The following is a 24955-nucleotide window of genomic DNA, read 5'->3' as shown; positions in this document are numbered from 1 at the left end:
TGATTACTGATCTGTGACTAAATCCTTATTGCAATTTAGGTACTCCCTCTTGGGGCATTGCTTGGTATATCAATGACTTGCTGATCCCGGAGATCACCGTCGAGCGAGGTAAAACCTATACCTTTATTGTCGAGGGTGGAAACGATCCTGCCAATCCTGCTAAGTAAGTCGTATTCTTATTCACGATGACGTTCTTTGAAACACACACATCCGTAGAAATCAAAATCGGCGTCGATATGATACGAAACATTTCGTACGTTGTTCACAGATATCATCCGTTCTATATAACTGACAGTTCGGAAGGTGGTTTCGGGCAAAAGAGCGAACAGCAACAGATGGAGCAGAAGATATTCGCTGGCGTAGCCTACGATTCCGACGGATATCCCTATCCAACCGCAGCTGGTCGTTACTGCGAGTGGGAGCGCATTGTAGTTGATAACGCGGATAATTACGAGACATTTAAGAGCTTCTTTCAAACACTCGAGCTTAAATGCGAAAAAGGCGAGCCTGCCAAGCTAGAATGGACCGTGGAAGAGAACACACCTGACTTAGTATATTATCAGGTATGCATTTGTCATAAAAAAGCCCGATCTTAACTGATAACAAATATATAAATAATTAGTACCGATAAAGATTACTTTAATAAAAAGATAAAAGATTACTTTAATAAAAATCATTAAAGTTTTCCAAATTTTCGAAAAAAAGAAAAATATATATTTTTCGTATTACTTTCTCTTTTTATATAGTGTTACACGCACAACCATTTGGGCTGGAAGATCAATGTTGTTGACGAAGGATACCAGAAGAAAAACGTAAATGGCGTCAATCAAGTTCTGCCTACGTTTGCGACGTTTGTAATGTCTCTAATCACATTCTATTTGTTTTCAAGATGAATCTTCTTGAATTTTCTTTTTTTAACGCGGAACAAGTAATAGGAGACAAAAATTACGACGAAAATTGATCGATCTAAGGTGATTAACAAAATTCTAGCTATGTACACACGATTGTTAAAATCGACGAAACACGATACAAGGTTGTAAGAAAGTATAGCACGTAAGGTCTACTCGTAAGATAAAAGATTAGCAAAATATTTTTAAGACCTATCAGATTCAATATTTCATATTATATATATATATATTATATATATATGTATATATATAGTATATATACATATATGTATACACAGATACACGCATACACACATATTATATACGTATGAACATGTACACAGGGACGCGAAATTTCAATATTCTTTAACGATATAAAATCAAAACTGATTGAAATAGATAGCGATCACTGTTGGGTAGCCAATGAAATTCTGACAATAATCGTGATCAAGACTGGATAACCAATGGAATCCTGACAATAATTGCGATCAGGACAGAAAGGGAGAAGAGAAACTAATGAAATTCTGACAATAATTTTGGATCCGGACTGGGTAATCTCAATGGAATTCTGACAATAATCATAATTACAACCGAATAACCAATGAAATTCCGACAATAATAAACGAGAATTTATTAGGGGAAGGATATATATCGAAATATATAAAACACGAACTGATTTAAGAAATATATATATATAATTTAATACCGAAGGAAGAGGAAAAGAGAGATAAATCGCGCACATCTCAGTGCAGTATATATATATACATATATATAATGTAAATTTTGCACAAAGTTATAGTTGATCTTAAATATAATTTTAAGCGTCGGGAATAGTATATAAGAAGTACATTTATAAATGCTGTCGACTTGACAATAATATGTAGAGTAGTAAAACAAAAGAGAGAAAGAGAGAGAGAAAGAGAGAAAGAAAAAACGAAAAAATTGCTATGTGACCTATGTACAAGGAAATAAGGAAAAAAAATTAATACTTAAGGAATGCAAGTTACAAACTATCCTTACTTTATGCATGTAACAATGCTTATATGTATATATTACGGAGTGGACCTTCCTACAACGGAATGATAGTTTAAAATGTGCCTTGGGTACAGATAATAAAAATGTCTTTAATTAACAAAAAGGATTAGGAAAACCACTTGGCAAAGGGACACCGTGTAGTATTTTGGAATTGGTCTCTTGTGCGTGAAGCGTGTAAAGCGCGTGGGTGAAACCCGCGTTATCATAAAGAAAGTATAAAAGAAACTAAAGAAAGTGATAAGAAGAAACTGTTTTCAAAAGTGGTTTCTTCGAAATGTTCAATACAAATTTCACTTGTGTTTTCCGTACGTCGACTTAGATATAACATGTAATAATTCCCCCGCAAAAAAAGAAAAAGAAGCGCATAAAAAATTCATTGACAAAAAAACATTGGAAAACCGACAGCCTACGGCGGATATTTGTAGACGTTAAATAAAAATCTATGTCGCGCAACGTGCAAGGGATATATAAAAGACGTACAACCAAGAAAAATCAACGGAATACATAATCAAATTAGAGTAGTGAACTTAGTGTAATGTTTCTCTCATGATATCAATTTTTGAATGTGTGTCCAACTCCTAAGTGCCGGGGTGTCCGCAAAATTTACAGCAGAAAATTCTTTGCGATTTAACCGCTTTTATCGCATAAAGACCAGTCTGTAATTCAATTGTAATTTATAACATGCGCATATATATTTATAAACATACACATACATGTGTCATACGTACGCAAAACTGAAACTTACATCATCGTAACTTTACGAGAAAGACAATACCACAAAAAACTGATAGAGATCGTAACATGGATCGTGCTAATAAAGTGTAAGTAAAGAAAAAAATTAATAAATGATAATAAGAACATTTAATCGATGTCTGTGTCGCTGAATTTTCGACAATACTCGAGAGCAATTTCGAGATCAATAACGAGATCTTCACTCGAATGTAATTAATAATGTAATTTCGAGATGTAGGCTATTGCTATATTTTTCATTTGTTCGTTTTTCTAAGGGGATTGTTCCAGAGCGAGAGATTCTAGTTTATAAGCGGATAAAAACTACTGTGAATGACAATACATAAATTATCAACTTGCAGGATCGACAATAAAAGAAGAGTGCTCCTGGAAAAACAAAAGATTGTTTTCCATTTTGCAACACATCACCATAATCAAAACTCGTAAATCTATATCTAATGAATATTACTCACTCATTAATCGATTATTCGCGTATATATTGGATCAGTAAGTATGAAATTTGACAAATATATATATATATATGTTTGTATATGTATATATTTGTCAAATATATACATATACATATTTGTTATACTTGATGATCTAATAAACATACGAGACATTCAAATCAACAAATCGTGTTCTGCAATAAAGCATGTAACTTGTAAGTCGCGTATAGATGAAAATGTTCCATTCGCATGACAAATAAACATATGTACAGATAATACGTAGACAATAATATATAGAGATAAAAAAAAATATATATATATATATACACACATCATTCTCATAATGGTACAAAGAACATTTAGTTACAATTTCAGCGATTATCGATATTAAGCTAGTCTGTTTAACAAGTTTTGGCTTTAGCTCAAATTGTTAGAGAGAAACACAAATTTATATTTAAAATTCACCTTTAAATTATATTTTTCTAAATACTTTTTATATTATTTTATGCGTCAAAACCATTCGTTTCACAAAACACGAATAGTAGAAGAAATAAACTAAGAAAACAAATAAGACTTTTAAGAGTCAAATATAAATGTCGGTGCGCGGAAGAATACAAGGAGAAAATATTTGATATCTTTATCAATTACTACTTTTACATAGTTTAGGAAAATATAATTTTATTCGTTTTACTTAAACTGCTTTTGTTTAACTTGATTAAATTATTTTAATAATTACACGTAATGAAATTTCTTCTCAATTAGTTCGGGGTTGGACATTTTTCCAGGAGCAATCCGAACACATCCCAAGTTGTTTAGTTCATAAGAGACAATAGTTTAGATTCTTAAGAGAACTTCTCTCGGCTATATATTACTATATATTAATGTGTATAAAAAGAGAGTAAAAGAAGCGTGTCTGCGTCGATGGAGACTATAAAACACACACAAAAAAACATAGAAAGTATTAGTCATTCAGTATGGAAATTATCGCGAGCGTCAATGTTGTACAGTTTCGTGATTTTGAATTGTTAGCGGTATTTAGCGCGTAACATATATTTACAACTCTAGATTCTATCTTTGAATTAACACACTAAAACGACTACTTATAAGCTTCCATCCATGCACTATTATTAAATATACATATATATATATATATATAAAAGATATGTGAAACGACACAAGTGCGGTGGAATAGAATGAAACTTGACCATGTGTGGACTAAACGTTTTCCTGAAGCAGCGAATTCCGGTGTGTGAAAACTAATTGTATAATCAAACGCTAACGATAAGTTTTACAAAACATTTTTGAAAGCTGGTACAATTTTAGTACGCTTCTGTTGCGTTTTGATGCGCTTGTACAATAATGTGGATTTCATACGTTTTTCGAAAATCTCTACGCAAACAAAAACATTTTGAACAATGTTGCAAATTTTATCAATTAGTATCCGACACTTTACGCGGACATTGATCATCAATTATTAAAAACTTTTTGTGCAACATATTATTTTGAAATTGTATTGTATATGTGTGTAAAAGTTATACTGTGGTTTCAACAGGAAACATCCAACTGTACTTATACAGTTCACTTATTAAATTGCAATTAAATTGTGTTTGTGGTATTATTATATTTTCAATCTTACTGTTTGACGAATGTGTGTGTTACCGCAAAAGTTTTTCATTTTTTCGTTTTATCTTTATTATTTGTGTATACACGCACACTAATATTTCAGATAAAAATATATATTGTAAATCCAATATATATATATATATATATACGTACTGTAATATCCGAGAATCGTTTAAGTACGAACAATCTTGTAATTTCTCGATAAAGGAAGAGATAGGTAGGTAAGAAAATTTTACAGTTTGCGTTATAAACGAAGGAAACGAGGTGATTTGTTAATATGTACGAAACATGATCTAAGTCGAAGCATATTCGCAAACGAAAAAAAAAAAAAAACGCATCCGCATTTAGCGACTAGAATGTCTCTTGTAGCGAATAAAAAAAAAAAAAGAAAAAAATGAGTGATTAGTCGGTGAGCGAAATTTTATATGACCACCGCGTGTGTCGAATTGTATCCGAAAAAAGTTCGAATTGTCAACCGTTTTGTTTCTCTTTGACATTTAAGTGTTAGGCTAGCTTATTAACAATTAACTCGACTCTAATCGTCTAATCGTTATTATCACGAATTCTATCGACAAGTGGAGGATGGAGAGAACAAGGCACTCGTTATCTCTTGTTACGAGTGAATGCACCGTCTGTTACGAACACACATATGCGAGTTCATTCGCGACGAATGATCATGTGTATCTCCACAACCTGTATACGAATTTAAATTCAATATGATTACCGAAGCGAATCTCTCCGTCATTGCGCGCGTGACATCCTCTTTTCATTATAGAGGATGATTTCACAATGAAAAAGTCGTGCTGAAAGATATTATACACATATATAGAAAGTAGTAAAATTTCTCATCAAATTGTTTCAAATCGGTAACAAAAAAAAAAAAAATATATCATTAGATGTAATAATTCCATTTCCCGCAAAATTTCTCGCGATAAATACAAAGGTAACGGAGTACGGAAATTAAAAAAACGTATTCGAAGTGGATTTCGAAGTTCAGAGATTCTGATATCTTTCAGCGCGGTCGAAATATGATAAATATTTAAATTTTTCGTTTCTTCAACAATCAGATGTGTGAAACGACTCCATTTCGCGTATTAAAGCATCATTCACGATGGTTTTTCTCATGTGTATTTAGAAGAAAGTTGTTCTAAATAATCTATCTAACAAACTTCTTTATTCGTCCTGAAGCAAATTTGTCTGTAGAAAGTATTAAGATATCTCAGTGCGCATGAATTTCATCATAGTGAGCCAACCATTGTATGTATAAAAAAAAAAAAAAAAAAAAAAAAACACTTAATGAGAAAAGTCAATCTTGAAATCTCTGACATATCTCGTCTCGTCTCGTGTAAGATAAAAACAAAAACAAAAAAAAAATAAAAAAACAAAAAAACAAAAAAGAAGAAAAAGAACACCGGCTGACGCGGGTCGGAGCGTCGTAAAATTCCGATTGTTTAGATGAAGACACTTGATCGAAATGTTAATTTTTCTTCATATAGTCTATACGTAACGTGTAAGTGTCTCGGTTGAATTGTATAGCGTTAATTATAGAAAAGACGCATGTCGGGATTTAAAATCATGCTGTGTTTACTTACGAGAAAAAGAAAAAGGTTCTGCGAAAAGAAGACTGCTCTCGTCGAGAAGAAACATCGTTCCCATCGACGTAATAATAGAGTAGAACATCCATCATATCACCTTTTGTATCCGTTTTATGAAAATGCATTCTCAGAACTTTATGTTTACGGTATTATTGTAATTATATTTCTTGTATTACGCATCGAGATTTGTTGTTGTTGTCGTCGTGCGCGATTACTACTCTATGCCCGATATTGCCCGCGCGTAACTCGATCAGAATACGAGATAGACGCGTCTATCGGCTCTGTCAATCGAATTTCTCGAAGTGTCGCTACGAAATGTGTCTCAGGATATTCTGCTCTTTTATCGATACTACTATGAGTTTTTTCTTTGTCACACACATATTTCACACAATATAATCTTAACGGCTTTGATAGCGCTACATTTATTAACAATTGGGTAAAAGGAGCATATCTAAGTAATCACGATATGATATATATTATGATTATGAATTATTGAACATTATATCAAATTTTATATTCACTTCTTGTGGTTGACAATAAACTGGTTTTATAAAAAAAAAAACAGAGTAGAGGAAGAGAATTTTTTTTCTCAAGATTGTACGTTTAATGCGCCAGCTCTAGAAGTGTAAAAAAACGTCCGACAATATAAATTACATTATAAAAATGCGACCTTATACAAAGTAATATATTTACACGGCTATTGAGTTTTTATTTTCAGATTATTTCGAATATCCCCAAGGATCTTTCTTCTGATCCATCAAGACAAGAGAAGATTCGCAAATCTTTTTAAATACTTCGCGTAACTTTCCCTTTGAAAATACCTGTTTGGAAGAAAAATACAAATATGTTAGTATACAGTTTCACGTAAGCTTTTCATGTGTTTTCTTATTACTTTACATACTTTGTACAGCTGATGTTGTTCGGACGCGAGTATGTCAGCTAAGCGAATGCACTCGGCATGTTCATTCATTTCGGACATAACCGAGTGCAGTAAAAGCGTGATTTTAGGAATACAGAGTTCACGAAGCTTTTCTAATTGATGTTGCCTTAGTTCGTCTTCGGGTGTGCACGGTTCGTCGTTGCTATTCTTCGAATCAACAAGCCAACCACCATCCGGGAATAGAAGAACATTAAAAAGATACTGCTTCACAGCCTGAGAACAGATATAGTATTTTATGAGTTTGTTTGTTTCCATTAATAATTTTTATAATTCTTCATACCTCTGTATGATGTTGCATCGTGTCTTTCCATCTTTTCATTTCGACATTGTATTGCGTCTTTCTGTGATCGTATGCGACTTTTTCAGTAAACGTTGCGTACGCCGGCAATTCTTTCAGCGGTGCCGGTTTGCCGTGATGGAAATGAGAGAACCATTCGCTGAAACCCTCTTGCGCGTCAAGGTACATTTTGTAACAAAAGTATTCTCTTATCGAAGAAACCGCTCGTTTCGACAAATTGTTCGTTATTGTAAGATTCGTAAGCGTGCAATTTATGCTTGGGTAATCCGACATGACTGTTTCAATAGCATCTGCCGGGATCTTGTTAAATGCTTTTCGCGCCGCGTCTATCCTTTCATTAGTGAGAAAATATCTAATGAGCGCGTTTGTTTGCCATATTGCCTCCTCTTTCTGACTTTGATAGAAAAGTAGCCAGTCCAATGCATTGACTTTTTCTAAGTCTGCATCGGTGACAGTTCCTTTTAGATCAGTTGAATCAATTTCTACATTCTTTTTACGTATATTTTCTACTACTAATTTCGTGATTGCTTCTACATTTAAGTTTGCGTCTTCCGCTGCGCGTAAACATTTCTTGCGTTGTTCGTGTTCCTTGACACCTTCTAAATAAGAGGCATAGATAGTTATTTGATCCTCCTGAGGTAACGTAGCTGTGTAAAACGCGATTAAAATCGGATCGCCCATTTGAATCAGAACACGAACATAAGTTAGCAATACTTTGTCTTCTATTTTATCCTTTGTACTTCTTCCGATTTGTCTGAAAAATAATATTAAATGTGCTAGGAATCGGAGGAACTGCGAGTCACAAGTGGGACCATCTATCATATTTTCGATCTCTTCCATCAGCTGTGGTATCTGATCCAATATTATATATTTCTGTATTAAATAATCTGGTTTGTTTGATTGAGCACGTATCATTGGATTCTTGGATGCGTGTAGCTCTTTAAACACATCTTCTAACGAGATTTCATTTTTCCAATATTCTTCCGGCAAACCTGTATAAATTTTTACCATCACGCATCTTAACGCAGCCTCTACTTTGATATCTAAGAGAGTTTTCATGTATGCCCATAATGCATCTTGCCACGATGATGCTATTTGAAGTAGTAGTTGAACATTGCCACAAAAACTTGCATAGATAGCACGATAAAATACACCTGTAACCACATAAAAATAATATAAATTACAAATATTTCCAAATATTTCAGCGAATACTGCAGAAATTGACTACCTATGCGTTTGTCTTGAGACATTTCCCAAGCACACAATTTCCAAAGACTTCTATTAGGATTTCCTTCGATTGGTGATTTCATGTCTGTTATTGGATTATTGAAATTTGGATCATGATTAGGAATCCAACCTAATAAAGATGCAGCTCTCCAAAGTTGACCGCAATGCATAGCTAATGATTGTGCTTTGTCTAGACGCCCACAACGTACCTACATGTAAAGTTTCTTAGAGTATATGAAATATAACTATACTGTTATTTCTCTCTCTCTCTCTCTCTCTCTCTCTCTACATAAAGTTACACATATTTATATAAAATTTCTTAAAATTTTAAATATAGTTAGAAAATGTATATACTTCTATAAACATTCTTTTTTCAAGTCTGGCATCATCTTCTCTGTCTAAATCATGTAACGGTTTATTCTCTCGTATTGGTGCATCAGGATCAAGAGATGACACAAGTGGTCTGGATGAGCTAAATGCAATTCCTCCTAAATTTGGATTTTGTAATTGATGAAGTGTATTTTCCCAAGCTACTGTTTTATCAGAGAAGAGTTCTATAGATGGGAATTTGTCTGCCACATCCACAGCGTTCTTTTCTAACCAGTCAATAATCAACTGATACTCCCTAATATAACTCTCAGATTTATACAAGTTTTCTATAACATCTTTTTCAGAAACATAATTGTTGTTTACATGTCCGTCATGATCCATTTGATTGGACATACCGACATTGCTTATACGATTCTGATATAGACAATATATTAGTCTCCAAGTATTTCTCTCACTCTCCAAAGAATTTTCTTCCTCCAATAATTCCATATTTTCAACTTTTGATTGCATACCTAGTAAAATTAATATATTTCAGTGAACATCTGTCAAAGACAATATAGCATGACAAAGTAATATAGTATTACAAAATGTAATCAGCTAACAGTTCCCAATATATTTGTTTATACCTCTTATTATATCTAAAGTATCAGTACAATTCTGTATAAAGTCCGCAATGACATCAAAGACCTGTGCTTCAGAAAAGTGTGTCTGCATACTCTGCAAGAAGTCATAATAGAGTTTTGCTTTCACCTCCCGCCATGGCTCATTCGCTCTGAGAATTGTCCCGGTCATCGTGCTGTTTTCCATCATCTCTCTGATTGTAATATCATTCATTTCAGAGCGAGCCATTATGTCACGGATTTCGTGAGGAGCGAGAGTCAAAGAAGAGTCGATATCGATTTCTCTGGTGTCATCGAGTCTACTATCGTCAGCATCCTTTCGCAACTGACCAGCCGTTTGCAAGGATATCCTTTTCGGAGTGGTGCTCTTACCGCTTAACCTCAAGAATGTTTTTCGTTGAGCGTTTTGTCGATTCAGCAAACGAATGGACTGATCGAGCTTCTCTTGAATTTCGCTTGACGTTTCCATGTTTTATCACAACGTACTGTCAATATACAATAAGAAGATCTTATTCAACGTAAATATCACAAATGTGTTACGAAGAGAGATTTCAGGTTATTCCGTCCCAAATAAATATCTACCGGCTCGCGCGCTTTTACTGAATACCACCTTTGATATATAGTTTCTACTAGCATTTTTTATAGTAGGGATTTTGTAATCTAAAAATAGTATTAGATTAAATGTAACCAATCACTTTGACTCATCGATATTGTGATTGGTCAATTTCACGAGAACGATATTTACTGCCAGTACTGGAAATTTTATGGCACATGTGACATAAAGTATAGATTTTTAAAACTAGCCATAGAGATTGGGTGCATTCAGATAACTCAACAGTTGCATAACGGTTGAGAGATAATCACTTATGATTGGATCATACTTTTCGAATCTAGCAGGTTTTGAAGAATAGTTCTATCATAAGTGACGATCTCTCCCGTTGAGTTTTTTGAACGTAACTAGCACAACACAGGCGCGCGCTACGCGCACGCTATTGTTATTTTTATTTAGGCTACGTTCGTTTTTTACTGGCAGTACTGAAAATCTATAGATTCATGTCACGTATACTATAGATTTTTCAATACTGCCAGTAATAACCGAACAGGGCCTTAGGCTAGTATTACATTTGTCGTACGACAATGATTTTAAGTACATTGATTGGCTATCAAATACAGTTCTTTATAAAACTCTATCTGATAGCCAATCAACATACTTAAGATCTTTGTCGTACGACAAATGTAATATTAGCCTTAACGTGTTGTCAGTGAAGTGAACACAACCTGTCACCGCGATGACAGCTAGTACACGTACGACAGTATGACATGAATCGAGAAACACATTATCCGAGAAACGTCACCGAGACAGTTCCAACGTAACCGTCGTCACGGAAGTATCGTTTCTCGGTCGACGACATAATTTTTTGATTTTAAGCAAAGCAAAGCATAGCGTATGTTTTGCTATAGTAGTCTGTATATTCACCGAGACGTTTAATCAACGCGAGTTTAATCAACGTCGCGGAAAAGAGGCAACAATCAAGATCGATAGAATTGATTCTGGTTATTTGCCCACGCTTTTTCTGGTAGGACCATTAAGTTAGGTTAGGTTAGGTTAGGTTGGCAGAACGCAGTATAGCTTAGTGCTGTGTGTTTAATCTCTTGACTGGGACGCTCAGGAACAAAAATGCGCTATTTCGAGAACCTTATGGCTTTGAAAAAATTAAAAAATATTTATGGCTTGTAGAATAAAATGGTGCGATATTTTGAGAAGAAAAATCCATGTTTGGAAACGGAAGAACTTTGTACAATCAATATTTCACCGCTAGTAACAACCCCATTCTCGTTACAATGGTCACCTGATAATCAGATTTCGCTAATTACAGAAAAAGGAGTTCATATATTTGTAAGTCATGTATAGCTCAGTTTCTCCTTATTGTGTATTTATATAAAATAATCGTTACATTAACGTGTAGTCTTTTTTTTTATTTTGCAGGAACTTAAACCTTCTCCAATGTCTTCTAATCCAACTATAAAATTTGCCCGTTCATTTATATATCCTTCTGATATATTACCAACGTTTACATTTGTAGAAAAGATGCAGTCATTAATATGGAATTTAGATCATCAAGATCTATATTTAATGTTAATGGAAGAAGCACTTACGCCACGAATGAAGGATGTAAATGATACAATTTTGAGTATAGAAAAAGTAGCATGGTCACCAAAAAATTTGATTTTCTCAAATCATAGTATACTTGCAATTCTCACTAAAGCAGGCGCAGTTGAATTACTGCATAAAGTTTTTGACGAATGGTATTCCATATATGATGTTTCCTCTTTTCGGATGAAAAACTTAGAAAATTCTATTACATCTACTCTTAAACAATGTAAGAGAGACTCTAATTATGCAGAAATAATTCAAAGCTTAAGACAGGTGCAAGCTTGTTCCATGACTTGGAGCAAACTCTTTGAAGTAAAAAAAACAGTTTTTACATATTTTTGTGTAGCTTATCGTAGTGGTGATATATCTGTTTTAAAAATTCCTAAAATTTCAAATTTAACAAATGAAATACAGCTATTGCTTGTTGGCAGTATAAATTTAAAAATTCCTGAAAAAATTACTTTATTACATTGGATTTCTTTGACGAAAGATAATCATCTGCTCATAGTAGGATATTACACAGGACAACTATGTAGTGTAGAATTAATATGTAGAGATGATAATAATGACGTGCAAGTAACGTCAACTATAACATATTTTGATTCTGATTGCATAGCAATCGATAATATACAAATACTTTCTCAAGATGAATCAGAAATAAGGTTTCTTGTTGTTAAAGGAATTTTTCTCTTGTTGATATGCATTAATTCTAAAGGGAAATTAAAAAGTATCCAACATTTACAAATAGAAGGTTTCAGTATTACTGGTAGGTATATATGCAAGAATTATGACTTACAATTAATTATTACGAACAAATTATAACTATATGATTTGTTAATATACACACACACACATTTACAGGTATAATTCCTATTCATGATCAACAGGTGTTGATAACTACACAGGATTGTCGTACTATTATTGTTGATACACAATCTAACAGTTTAAACAGTATTAATATTAAAAATCATTTACCGCAACTACATGTTCAATATTTAGGACTTGCTCATTCACCAAATAAAGCAATGGTAGTAATTGTAACTAGTCCGACTGTGACCTATGATCATTTGATTCTAAGAGAACCAAGTGTGATGCTTGTATTTGCTTTGGAAGAATTATCAAATCCTTTATCTATTATTAAAAATAGTAATACTTCTCTCTTAAGTGTTTGGGATTGTTTGGAAGTACTTAGACTCAAAGCTGTTAAAGCGGATGATCCAAAGACGATATTCGGCTCAATCCCAGAAGAGCTCAGCTTGTCGCTCTATGATTTGCAGTTATCAATGTGGATGGCAATAATGATTAATATGTGTACAACTAAGAAGTCAATTTCAAGGATTGATCAAATAAGCGAGATCAGTATAAAAAGACTGATTTCATTAATCTTTGTGCATTCTGCTTGCGCGTATCTTGAAAGTTTAATAAGAAAGAATGAATTATCAACAGATGAAACACTTGCCATTACTCTGCTGAGAAATTACATAGAAATATATGTAAATGATGAGAACAATGAGAACGTTGTGCAGCAACATGCTCGAGAGATATTGAAAGCAGTTGCAATGTATCCTAATGAAACTGAAAAGTGCCACATATGCAGTGAACCGATAGAAGAGCTTTGGAAATCTAGCGTATGCCCAAACGGCCACAAGTTATCCAGATGTTCAGTGACATTGCTGCAGGTACAGTGGGAATATCATGTGTGCCCACTATGCAATAGAATCTTTCATCCGTGTCTGGAGGCAGTGTATAAAGAACTGCGATGTCAGTACTGCGATGTATCTCTTTTGCACAATTTTCATACTTTTAATTTAGAGCCATATGGAAGAAACTTGTCACAGTTACAGCCAAACGCCGACGAACCATCAAAGGAAGTGGATGAGTTAGATGAGCAGATGTGTATTCATAAAAAAGTAACAGAATAAAGTTAAATATTTGCAAAACACACATATAATTAAAAACAAGTGATAGTAAATTTAGTAAAAAGACAGCGAGAGGTAAAAAAAACATTTTTATATATTTGTTGTATATTTATATTTTTGTAATTGTAACATTTAAAAACGGACGAAACTTTCTTCTATCTTGTTCGTTTTAGTTTAGACGCGAAATATATATTCACGCTCGTGAAATTGAGATTTTCTTAGGTCAAATACTTTTACATTTTCTTTCTCCTTCCCTCCCTTCCTCTCTCTTTAACATCTATATTTTAGTCACTAAATTGAATTTCTCTAAAATATAATAATGTAAAGCTTTATTAAAATACGAATATCGAAAAACATTTGAATAAAAACATATTTACTTTAGTCACGTGTCTTTAATAACGTGACTACAGTAAAATCATGTGACAAGGAAGAAAGAAAAAACAACACGTGACTTTACTTTAGTTTTTCATGTGCGTATCTCTACCACTTTGGTGCTAGCTAGCCGGTTGCTCGACCTTTCTCAACTCGACACTTGCACATAGCACGGGACAGAACCGCATGGACATAGCACGAAATAGAATTATGTCCGTGTTTGAACATAACGTACGTACCGACAAGTCGTTCGTGGACATGGCTACGTAGTTACCAATGTGCACCACTCATGGACATTGCGCTGGCTTACAGGGAGGAAAAGTGATATACTTTCTCTTATAGAACGCTCTCAGTCTTCTCTCTGAGTGTACAACGAAGAGAGATTAGAGACTGATGTTATTAATCAAATCAAACTGAACCTGAAAAGTGACAGTTGGCGGTGACCTTGGTTTATGTGATTGTTTTGTTTGACACACATATTCAAAATTTATATTCAAATTTGTCAGAATAACGACAAAAACAGTCGATCAAATGGATAACGAGGTAATGTATTTTGAGATAGATTATTCATTACAAATAGAATTTTATTGAGAATTAAACAGATTATCTAATAAGAACAGATTTCAAGAATTATCTCAATTTTATATGTAGCAATATGTATTTTGTAATTATTAACAGATAACATCACTTTCACAAAATGACTCCCTTTTTATTGCAACTGGAAGCACAAAAGGGCACAATGAGAATGTATCTCCAGAAGAGACTTTCTTAATTCAACAATTGCAAAGGAGTATATCGGAAACAACAGAGGAGAATATCGCATATACAAAGGAAATCACAAATTTGTTATCTAATCTAAACCTCGAAGTTAAGTCACTACCTAACGATATAAAAGAAGGTCTGAAAAAAGTATCTTTGATACTTAGATCTGAGAAGTTATTTGAATTTGATGAGGCGGCGTTATCTGTAAATAGAGAACGAAAAATCGTAGAAGAGAAAAGGCGACAGAGAGAGGAAAAGCAGATGTCAGTAATGTATAACAAATTACTCAGAAATTGTACAAAGTTACAGACAAAGCTTGATCACCTACAAGAGGCAGTTGATTCCCTTAAAAACATTGGCGATATTGCAGACACAGACAAGAATGAAATGTTTTGTAACAAAACTTTCTTGTCTGCAAAATTGAAAGAATATCAACAAACCGCAGAGAAATTAGAAACTCAGTTAACTGATATGCAAGTTGATAACATTTATCCTGAACAAATAATAGAAAAATACAATTTATATTTAGAAAATAGAAACAAATTGGCGGATCTTAATCAGTTAATTGCTCAGTACAATGACTTGCCACCTGATTTGTTGCAAGCTAAATTACTGGTAGAAAGCAAAGAGAAGGAGTATGAAAATTTGGAGCAAATGTTTTTAAACTAAATGAGCTTGGATCGCAATATCAGATTGTGAATGTATATTTTTGTACACTTTTTAATATAATTCTGTTCTCAGGATTACCTTGATTTGTGTATTACTAATTTTTATGTCAAAAATAAAAAATATGCATGTTATAAAACATATAAATTATTTTAAAAACCATATTTTGACTGTGTTTGCTTCCTTGTCATTCTGTTCTGAGACCACTGATTTTTTAATTCTAGTTCCATAGCTTTAGCTTGATGTGCCAAGTAGGTTATTTGATGCTTCTTTTTGGACTGAGAGTTAATTCCACAACTCTGCATAGATATTGGTCTGTGAACGGGCTCTTCTGTCAGAGCTTTTACCAGCCACTCCCTTTCATCTGGTTTTATATCTTCTCCATTTATTTCTATTATATTTGCTTCGTCCATTTCTTTTCGTTTTATGCCTCTCTTCCCACAAAGATACTCAATTGCCTTTTCATCAAAAGCCACATTACCTTCCATGTCAATGTTATATTCTTGCTCTGGAACGGGTAACTTTGGCCCAACTTCTGCTTTATTTTTTAACAATATTTCTTCTTTAGGCAAGTTTATAACGTTGCTTATCAATATTTTACTTGTACTATTTGCTTGACTATCTTTCAAAATATCAGAATTTTGTGTTGTGTGATCTGTATGATTTGCAAGTGAAGCTTCATCCGTGCTTAGTTTATGTAAAGATAATTCTGATACCGAACTGTCTGATGTATCTGATACAGGATTGCTTGCAGTTAATCCAAAGAAATCTACAGTTTCATTGTCTTCATCGTCAGAGCTTAATTCACTATGAGTTTTGTCTGAGATCACTGGATTTTTTATTTTTGAATCATTCATTAGACTTGTACTAGATTTTTTTGCTGCTTTTGGTTGCTGAACATTTGATCTCAATGTATTCTTAACAACTTGAGGTATTAAAGATTTATTGTTTGTAGTTTTTTCCTTTGGTGGCACCAAAACAGCAAAAAGTCCACAAGTTTTCTATAATAACAATTTACAGGTTATAAACTAAATATTAATGAGATATTATTGAGGAGCATATCAAAAGTGTTATATTAATCAGTTTGCTCATATAAATCAAACTTACTTGTGATGGCTGTGTAACACTAGCTGGCTTTTTTTCACTTTCCTTGTCTTCCTCAAGATCTTTAAACTAATAAAGTAAATAATATATATATAAAAGCACAGATAAATAAGAGATTTTATATTTTTTTTACAAAAAACTTTTCAATACATACCTCTGATAAAGAAGGCACTGATATTTTTACCGTCTGTTTCTTTGCTGGCTTAACAATTTGACTTTTTATTTCTTTTTTCACCACTATGTCGTCGTCTTCTTCAACAATTTGTGCTACAGAATTGGAGACTTTGGGTTTTGGCAGCAAGTCGAGAAAATGTTGAAAACTTCCTGACTCAACGTTTTCTAATTCCTCATCGTTTGTCTCTTGTAACACTGTTTTCGGTGCGGGTAAGGATAATTTCACGTTTGTTCGTACAGTTACAGTTTTATTTGCATCATTATTTGCATTGTTCGCAGCAAGCGTTTCCTCGGATTTCTCATTTTCCTCATTTTCCGAGCTCTCGTCACTGCTCTCGTATGCCACGAGACTCATTTTCAATATAAGAAATATACACTCGTTATTGTACAAGCACACAGCAATATAACCATGTAAATTCTTCTTGATCAAATCTAACAAGTTTTTTTTTGGTTTGGTATCTCGATGGCTATTAGTATTATGACAGGTCTTATTCAGACAAAAATATTAAAGAGACCAACACATCTGTGTGACAAAATCAGAGAAAAGTCGGAGAACAGCTGTGAGCTCTATTTGAGCGTTCCCGTTCGTGAGCGCCGCAATGCTCCGTTGCATACACTCAAACTACACGCGAATCAACTACGTTGACTTGGTTCTGTTCCGTGCTATGCGCGGCACGCTCTGGCGCGCGCGTCGATTCGATATTTCGAGAATCGAAGTATCGCGCACTCGATACACTCGGATTGGCGGGGAGTTATGGCGAACGCGCGACGCAGAGCTGTCAAACTACGTGCAAATTGTTCCACATTTCTCGCGTTTATTATCGTTTCGCGCGCAAATATCTGTAGCACGCGTGTGTCGCGAAACATCGAACGTTCGCGGTGATGTGTAATTGGCATCGCGCACTCCGCGGTAACGTTAATCGTCGAGTGAAATTGTTTCGCGGCCGTTCGCGCTTCCGTGAAACAAAATGGTCGACGCGCGAAGCACAACTAATGCTCGACTTGTCCCGCGATTTGTCGCGATTATTGTCGTCTCGCGTGCAAATATCGGTAGTACGTGTGTGTCGTAATAATATCGCGCGTTCGAAGTTATGTACACAATTAGCATAATCGCGCACTCACTGGTAATGCTAATTGACGAGCATTACGACGAAATCGTCTCGCGATCGTTCGCACTTCCGCAAAGCGCGCGCGAGAAACGCGCAATATCGTGCGTGTTCAACAAAACAGAAACGCAACAAAGAACAATGTGAAAACTTTGTACAGTAGTGTATTGTTACAGTGTAACTGTGAAAAAGAAGATCGTAGCAAGCAGCGCAGCAACATATCTGAGACAACTGTACAACATTACCACGGAGAAGATTTGAGCGATCGGGTGCTGGCACGAAGGTATGTTTGTAACCATTTAAACTTTTTATGTACAACATAATAACCTAATTTAAAACTTTTCTTTTAAAGTCATATATTTAAGAAAACTTTTACACTTGATGTTCAAACGTTGTTTTTTTTTCTCTTACATCTGACAATAAGGAGATAATTTTATTTTATTTTTATTGTTACAGAGTGTGTGTTGTAAGCAGAAGGTGGCCAGCTCTCGGTATGTATATTTTAGGGTTTTTTGGTGGTGGTGCGAAATCAGTGCGAATATTACTAAATAAAATAACATGTCATTAAATAACATGTCATTAAATAAGATGTCAAAGTAAACCGAAACACTCGTACCGTTATAAAATTATGTTTTATTCAACTGAATACATAGTCTTGTTTTATTATTATTCGCGTTTTGCCAACATTGTTTTATTTTAGAGAAATTTACGCGTTCAACTTTATTTATCTGTAAACTATTTAGTTGCAACATTTATATTTCGATTTCACTTATCCGAGTTTTGAGAAGTTCAGTAGTGATGATCAAAGTATAAACTTTGGTTTTTAGTAAAATTTTAGTTTCGCGTGTGTGTATATTTTTTGTTTTCCGCGTCGCGAGTGAAAAAAGTGCTACGATTACGTGAGACAACGCAACGACTGGGAGAGATTCCATTTCCAAGGAGAAGCGAGGGTTGCGGAGGAAGATACATCGATGGACGACGAAGGGACCGCACAAACATGAGTCACAAAATCAAATTTTACTATTTGTTCTTTTTAGCTACAACTTATTTCACATCTACAGTATAAAATTTATGCATATTTCTATTGTACAATTAACAAGTTAAAGCAGAGACTTAAAGCTAAAGTATAGATTAATTTTTTTACTGATTTTCTACAGAGAGATTTTTATTACTTTTATTCACGCTAAATAAAAAGAATTTTCTCTCTTTTTCATACATGTAATTTATATAAGAATATAAATAATATATGTATATTTATGTAGCTAAAAAGAACAACTTTTATCATTGTAGTAGTGTTTGCATTCGTGTATCAATCGCACTGATTTCCAATAGCGCAAATAAAGACTATCACACATCGTGATATGATTTTCTTTATTCGCTATTTTTGTATGACTATGGTAGTGTATTTATAAATCTTTCTTTTTATTCTATTATTATATATATATATATATATATATATATATAATATGTATAATGTAAATTTTGATGTGCTTTTTTAAAGTTTTAAACAATTTTTATACACTAGCACAACACAAGTGCGCGCTACGCGCACGCTATTGTTATTTTTATTTAACGTGTTGTCAGTGAACACAACCTATCATCGCGATGACAGATAGTATATAAACCATATAATACACATATGAGAAATGTCAGAAATAACGCATGCAAATCAAACTCAAGAAATAGTGAGAGAGAAAAGCGGAAAAACAACACGTGACAAGGAAAAAGGGTAAAAGAGATTATTATATATATTATATGTAATATTCTATATCTATATATAATACACACACATACGCATATATGTATATATATATATATATACTGTAATCACGTGACCGAAGTCAGTAACACCGCCGCACTTCTTGGTACACATGCCTTTTTTAATATAGGATGCGCTGAAAATAAAAAAGCAATGTATCGAAGCAATTCGATATTTCGATTTTCGAATTCAGCGAGATAGCGAGGAATCTATTTTATCGAAAACTGGCATATTTTCTTCAATCTCAGAGCATTTTGTTATTATTCACTGGGTTAGTTTGTCTAGGTTGGTTCATATGCATCAAAATGTGGACATCGCGGCGCTTGTGGACGAGCACACGTAAAATGCGTCCATAATCGCTCTCAGATTTCTCTCTGATAAAATCGACAAAATATATGTAACGCCATCTTGATAAATCAACGCAAGACTAGTAAAACTTTAAAATATGCCGATTGGTTAAATAGAGGATTTTCGGATTTCTCTATCTGATAATCAATATCTTCAAATACTCGCGTTCGCTCTGAGCGTTAATTTATCTTTGTTTTACCATTTAATGGTTTAGTAAATTTTGTCAACTGATTGATCAGTTTCCAATTTAGCCTCGATTCTAATTAAAGTCTATAGACTAAACAGGTTTAAAGAACCTGTTTTAGGGACCAATCTCTTTGATTGGCTACTCAATCAATTTCAATCGCGATCAATCAATTCTATTAAATAACTAATGCGATAGGTTCCAGCGTTTGATTTTTATTATTACTGAACTTTTTGTTGATAATACTAAAAGAGCTCCTAAAATTTGTACATTCATTATTATTACATCTCATATGTACTTATGTTACATAAAATAAATTCTGACAATATGGCATTTTAATTAATCAAATATAACTCAACTCGGTTAATGAAAATTATCATATTTGAAGCAATGTGATAAAATATGTACTATTATATAAAAAAAATAAGAATCAGTCGATAACTCAAAAATATAAAGAAACATATATATAAAAATTAATGTTTCATAATGCATTTTTGAAACGAATCGAATTGCATAAAAGAAACCTTTCTAACTCAAATAATTTCTAAAAAAAAAGAAAAAAACCGCAGGAAAAGTATAAATATAATTTGTATATTGAACAAATATAATTATATAAATATAATTAAGGTATATAATTTAACTAAATATAATTATATTTATATGACTTGATGTAACTATTATATGTACTTTTATTTATTATCTAATGAAATGTAATAATCGTGAACGAATATTCACGCCGCGATTCTTTAGTCGTCCGCGGTATTTGTATAATACTACGTCTCTCTCTTTCTTTCTCTGTTTCTCTTTCTTTCTCTCTTTCTGTCTCTCTTTCTCTCTGTCGGGACGAGAGATCAACCCAACCCCGACTCTCGCCCGTCTGAAAACCTTGCTCTTTTACGCAATTTTAGCGTTTATTAAAGTTTGCTCGCAAATGAAACGAAACCCATATAACCTACCTAATTTAGCGAGTAGCGTTTTCGAGTGGGGGCCACTTCAGGAGAGGTGAAGAGGCTGGCTTCTATTGACAGCGGTTATTGCCTAACTGCGTACCTCCACCTAATATGCCTGCTTGGGGAGAGATTCGTATCCGCGGCCGCGCTCGAACGAAAACTGCGAAACACACCCGCGAATCTGTAATTCCACCCCCTTCTCCCCTGCCCCGTAATCCGCCGACTCTATAGCCACTTATGCGCGCACGTTAGCCGTGTGGATTTTTGTTTGACCGTCTGACAGAAAATCGTGCCATTGTTCTCTTACTCACTTTTACGGGTGGCAATAAAATACTTTAATACTTTAAATTGATGAAAAAAAAAGATTTGCGTGATTGATAGTTAGTTAATAATTTGATTTTGAGTGCGAGCTTATGTACATATCTTGATCGCGTAAATTGAAAGAAACGCGTGTTTATCACTATTTTATGCAAAAATAAATAATATACATGTGCAGAATATGAAAACAAATTGTTGTTCTCTTTGTCAAGGAAGAGACAAAACAAAAACAAAAAAACACGCATTCGACATCTTTATTTTTATCGATTCGCAACGATCGTTTAACGCGACGAATTATTGCGGAACGCGTCGCGATTTATCGTCGCGACCGAAGTCTCTTCCGGCGCGACTGGGTTTATCCTTTTTTCATTGCTCCGATACCTCGACATACGTGTATGTTCGCGAACGGATGCGGGCAAATAACGGCCCTGCCTGCATTTGAAACTCTATTAACTCTCCGAATATTAGCTCGTCGAGCGAGATTAACCTCATTGTACCCCGTTGAAAATGATGACATCACTATTAAACTCCCGTCGGCTTACGGAAATTGATTAAACTATCAAATTAGCTCTACTAATATCAACACACACATCAACGCCGCGAGAGACCGGGCCTCTCTGGCTTTCGAGGTTCAATCCTAAATGACATGAATTTGCCGGTCTGCGCGATACGTTCGACGTGTGTATTCATCCCGTCTGCGTGACTACATTCCCCCTAAGAGGTGTACAGTCATGACTGCGCCGAAGCGTAATATAGTGACTGTCACCCGCCGCGCGTTTTATATTGTATATACAATTTTCGTCAGCCGATAAATATTAACTCTGACAGTTTTCGCACCTTTCTTTCCTGTCGTCTAAAATTTACAGCGTAATCGCATTACGTTCGTACTGGAGCGCGGTCGAATAGTTTCAAGAACATCCTGACCGATTAGAAAAAAAATGTATAAATTTTTTTACATATCAGATCCAATATTTTTACAAAATCTGATATTGTTATCTTTCGCGAAACTTTCTCGCATCTCTGTGTTATGGATTTTTTCGCGCGTTCAGTGGTTAAAAAAAAAAAAAAAAAGAATGTATTAATATAGACGTGCATTCGGATGACACCAATGCAACCATGTAAGAATTCGAGTAGTAACACTAGTCTGTCCCCTCCCCTACTGTCACCCTTTTCCACCCGGCGTTCAGGAACTACGGAGCGTTAGATGTACTGTCAAGGGAAGTGTGAACAATTTCGTGCATTGTCGAGACTATAATATGGATGGCTGGCGGGATAATTATTGGAGGCCGTTTGAATCTAACTGTTTCCTTCATTAGCAGTCTCAGTTCGCCCGTTTATCTCCTTCTCTCTCTCTCTCTCTCTCTCTTCCCTGCGACATTCCCTCACTCTTCCAACTTCTCGCGCGCACGCTCTCTCTCTCTCTCTTTCTCTTTCTCTCCCTCTCCCTCTTTCTCCCTATCTGAATTTTGTGCAGAATTACCCGCCATTATCATAATTGCGCTATTACCGATAATATCTACGACTCCGCTTCGAAACTGTACCTCGATGCTCTTAATCCATTTTCTATTTGGACAGCGGGGGAAGGGCTTACGGTGGACGAGAAGTCGCAAATTCCGTTGCGTAATTTCCGTTCTATTGAATCGTCTCCTTTCCCTCTTCGCGCGAGATTATATATTTTGCAGCAACACAGACTGGATCGCGCGCAAAAACTCATGTCGAATTTCTGGCCGGCGCGGCGACAAAACGTCGCGACTGCAATTATCCTAATTCCGTGAGAGGAAGCTTCTCTCTCTGTTCGCGTTCGTATATGCACGTAAAGGAAGAAAAGAAAGAAGCCAAAAAACGACAAACTGCTTTATATTTACGTAATTATATAATATGTGATTTTACATGTACTATATAGCGTATATAAAAGTTTTTCTGTGAAACACACACTGTGTCGAATCTTTGCGAGATTGAGATTTGGAGTATTCGACACTTTGACGGTGTGGTTTCCTCGTCCGCAATTAAGCTTGGGTGGCAGGTGGTATACTGAACATGACAGGTTTTAGGAAGGGTGGAAGAATATAAAGGGTCATCTCAATACCGCACATAAATTTCACATTATCCGTGTTATTACTGTGCGACGACGGTCAGTAGTTTCAAATACGCGGCTAGAAAATCCTGGAGTATTTCTTGTTTATTTTATCATCCCTCTTTCTTCGATACATTTACATTGTTAAATTTTACATTTAACTCTATATACATATCTTATATGTTAGAGTCACTAAGATTGGTTAATTATTTGTGTTCGTTTTTTTATATATAATTAATTTTTATCTATATAATAAAAATAAAGCTAGGCTGAAATAAAAAATTCGTTTTTTTTTTTACTTAGAGATGATATAATATCGATGAATTTTGTAAGCAGCTGACAAAATAAAAAGAAAAAAGAAAGACAGATATCGCGATGACAACTTATCTCGTTAAATCTCGTTCTTCGACAAGAGGGCGAAGGTAACGAAGGAGTAAGAAACGGTCTCTCGGTCGACAAGGGGAGGGAGAGAGGGATGAGGGAGGAAAGGCGACTGAAGACGAGTAGGTGGGGATGTGGCATAATTACGAATATTAATTGCGTTTCCAACGAGCTGCTGGAACCGGAGCTGCTGAGTGCAGATGTCAACCTATTATCATCCCTTGCCTTACAATGGGTGAGATCTCGCTTTCTCTGTGTCGCTTCATCCCCCTTCCTTCCATTCTCGTCGTCCTACCTCGCCGCCCCCGTCCGACGTCATCCCCTCCCTCACTCTCTCTCTTTCTCTCTCTCTCTCTCTATCTCTCTCTTTCTCTCTCTTCTGTATAAGTTAACAATGTTACTCGCTCGTGAATAGCTGCGGAGTATCATTATCAACGTGTCATCAGCAGGGCGGGGCTCGTCCGCCTTTATAAAGTAAGATACTGCAAAACTGATGCGAAGCGCATTCTCGCGACACATTACGGCCGCTTTGAAGAAAAATCTCTCCGACGTGCTCGGTCTATTTCTCTCGCGCTGTTACCTCGAAAATTACCTTCTTTTACTTCGCGACAGTTTTTCCGTTGCGTTCGTGTAAAGCAACGATCCCACGCGCGCTAATTATCTTATATCAATGCCTATATACATAATAATGAAACTTAATATACAACAATAAACATAACACACACACATACACACATACACAGGTCAAAAATCTAGACGATCAAATTAGAAATATTTCGCGTAATTGTATATAAAATCCAATAAACATTAAAAAATTAATGTTTATATCTTATGAAAGACTTTATACATTGGTGTACGAAATTGAAGCAGTAGATAATTATCTGCTCATCGAAACAGTCCGACACAAAGTTCTTTGCACTGTGTGTAATATTGCATCTCGAGGTAAGTGT

General features: G+C 34.7%; 5 protein-coding genes across 9 annotated transcripts in view; 3 read left to right on the top strand and 2 right to left on the bottom strand.

The window, feature by feature from the left end:
- LOC109862718 (protein Skeletor, isoforms B/C) overlaps positions 1-1145 on the top strand; it is a 54826-nt gene extending 53681 nt beyond the window's left edge. For 4 of the 5 annotated variants that reach the window (XM_020442856.1, XM_020442858.1, XM_020442841.1 and 1 more), the window contains exons 10-12: positions 40-163; positions 269-563; positions 747-1145. In XM_020442856.1, coding sequence (XP_020298445.1) covers positions 40-163; positions 269-563; positions 747-893 — 566 coding nt within the window. In that variant the 3' untranslated portion in view covers positions 894-1145. The remainder of the gene's footprint in view (positions 1-39; positions 164-268; positions 564-746) is intronic. The other variant, XM_020442862.1, reaches the window with a different exon arrangement.
- A 1076-nt stretch (positions 1146-2221) lies between these two features.
- Positions 2222-10418, bottom strand: LOC109862428 (nuclear pore complex protein Nup107). The gene is made up of 6 exons (XM_020442488.1): positions 9740-10418; positions 9138-9625; positions 8785-8992; positions 7539-8710; positions 7220-7471; positions 2222-7139 (listed from the first exon to the last, which is right to left on the bottom strand). Exons 1-6 carry the CDS (start codon positions 10200-10202, stop codon positions 7038-7040), a joined length of 2685 nt encoding a protein of 894 aa, XP_020298077.1. The 5' UTR covers positions 10203-10418; the 3' UTR covers positions 2222-7037.
- Positions 10419-11016: 598 nt separating this feature from the next.
- On the top strand, positions 11017-14018 carry LOC109862629. The gene is made up of 4 exons (XM_020442722.1): positions 11017-11310; positions 11472-11630; positions 11721-12654; positions 12750-14018. The coding sequence occupies exons 2-4, from the start codon at positions 11478-11480 to the stop codon at positions 13808-13810; spliced, it is 2148 nt and encodes a 715-aa protein (XP_020298311.1). The 5' UTR covers positions 11017-11310; positions 11472-11477; the 3' UTR covers positions 13811-14018.
- Positions 14019-14101: 83 nt separating this feature from the next.
- LOC109862641 lies at positions 14102-15709 on the top strand. Its single transcript, XM_020442736.1, has 2 exons — positions 14102-14722; positions 14858-15709. Exons 1-2 carry the CDS (start codon positions 14711-14713, stop codon positions 15608-15610), a joined length of 765 nt encoding a protein of 254 aa, XP_020298325.1. The 5' UTR covers positions 14102-14710; the 3' UTR covers positions 15611-15709.
- On the bottom strand, positions 15630-17454 carry LOC109862636. The gene is made up of 3 exons (XM_020442727.1): positions 16866-17454; positions 16715-16780; positions 15630-16608 (listed from the first exon to the last, which is right to left on the bottom strand). The coding sequence occupies exons 1-3, from the start codon at positions 17238-17240 to the stop codon at positions 15760-15762; spliced, it is 1290 nt and encodes a 429-aa protein (XP_020298316.1). The 5' UTR covers positions 17241-17454; the 3' UTR covers positions 15630-15759.
- Between the last annotated feature and the right edge of the window lie 7501 nt (positions 17455-24955).

The sequence above is a fragment of the Pseudomyrmex gracilis genome, unplaced genomic scaffold, assembly GCF_002006095.1.
Source record: "Pseudomyrmex gracilis isolate BER0280 unplaced genomic scaffold, ASM200609v1 scaffold_10, whole genome shotgun sequence".
In the NCBI taxonomy this organism is placed as follows: Eukaryota; Metazoa; Arthropoda; class Insecta; order Hymenoptera; family Formicidae; genus Pseudomyrmex; species Pseudomyrmex gracilis.
The sequence above is the reverse complement of the archived record's forward strand: the minus strand, read 5'-3'. Positions and strand labels throughout refer to the sequence as shown.

Bases quoted from the DNA above. Each gene is read 5' to 3' on its own strand.
- LOC109862636 (XM_020442727.1), bottom strand. From the start codon at position 17,240: ATGAGTCTCGTGGCATACGAGAGCAGTGACGAGAGCTCGGAAAATGAG. The intron at 16,781-16,865 runs GTATGTATTGAA...TTACTTTATTAG, and splicing joins CAGTGCCTTCTTTATCAGAG to TTTAAAGATCTTGAGGAAGA. The intron at 16,609-16,714 runs GTAAGTTTGATT...TTGTTATTATAG, and splicing joins GTGTTACACAGCCATCACAA to AAAACTTGTGGACTTTTTGC.
- LOC109862428 (XM_020442488.1), bottom strand. From the start codon at position 10,202: ATGGAAACGTCAAGCGAAATTCAAGAGAAGCTCGATCAGTCCATTCGT. The intron at 8,993-9,137 runs GTATATACATTT...CTTTACATGTAG, and splicing joins AAAAAAGAATGTTTATAGAA to GTACGTTGTGGGCGTCTAGA. The intron at 8,711-8,784 runs GTAGTCAATTTC...ATGTGGTTACAG, and splicing joins GTCTCAAGACAAACGCATAG to GTGTATTTTATCGTGCTATC.
- LOC109862629 (XM_020442722.1), top strand. From the start codon at position 11,478: ATGGTGCGATATTTTGAGAAGAAAAATCCATGTTTGGAAACGGAAGAA. The intron at 11,631-11,720 runs GTAAGTCATGTA...TTTATTTTGCAG, and splicing joins AAAAAGGAGTTCATATATTT to GAACTTAAACCTTCTCCAAT. The intron at 12,655-12,749 runs GTAGGTATATAT...ACACATTTACAG, and splicing joins AGAAGGTTTCAGTATTACTG to GTATAATTCCTATTCATGAT.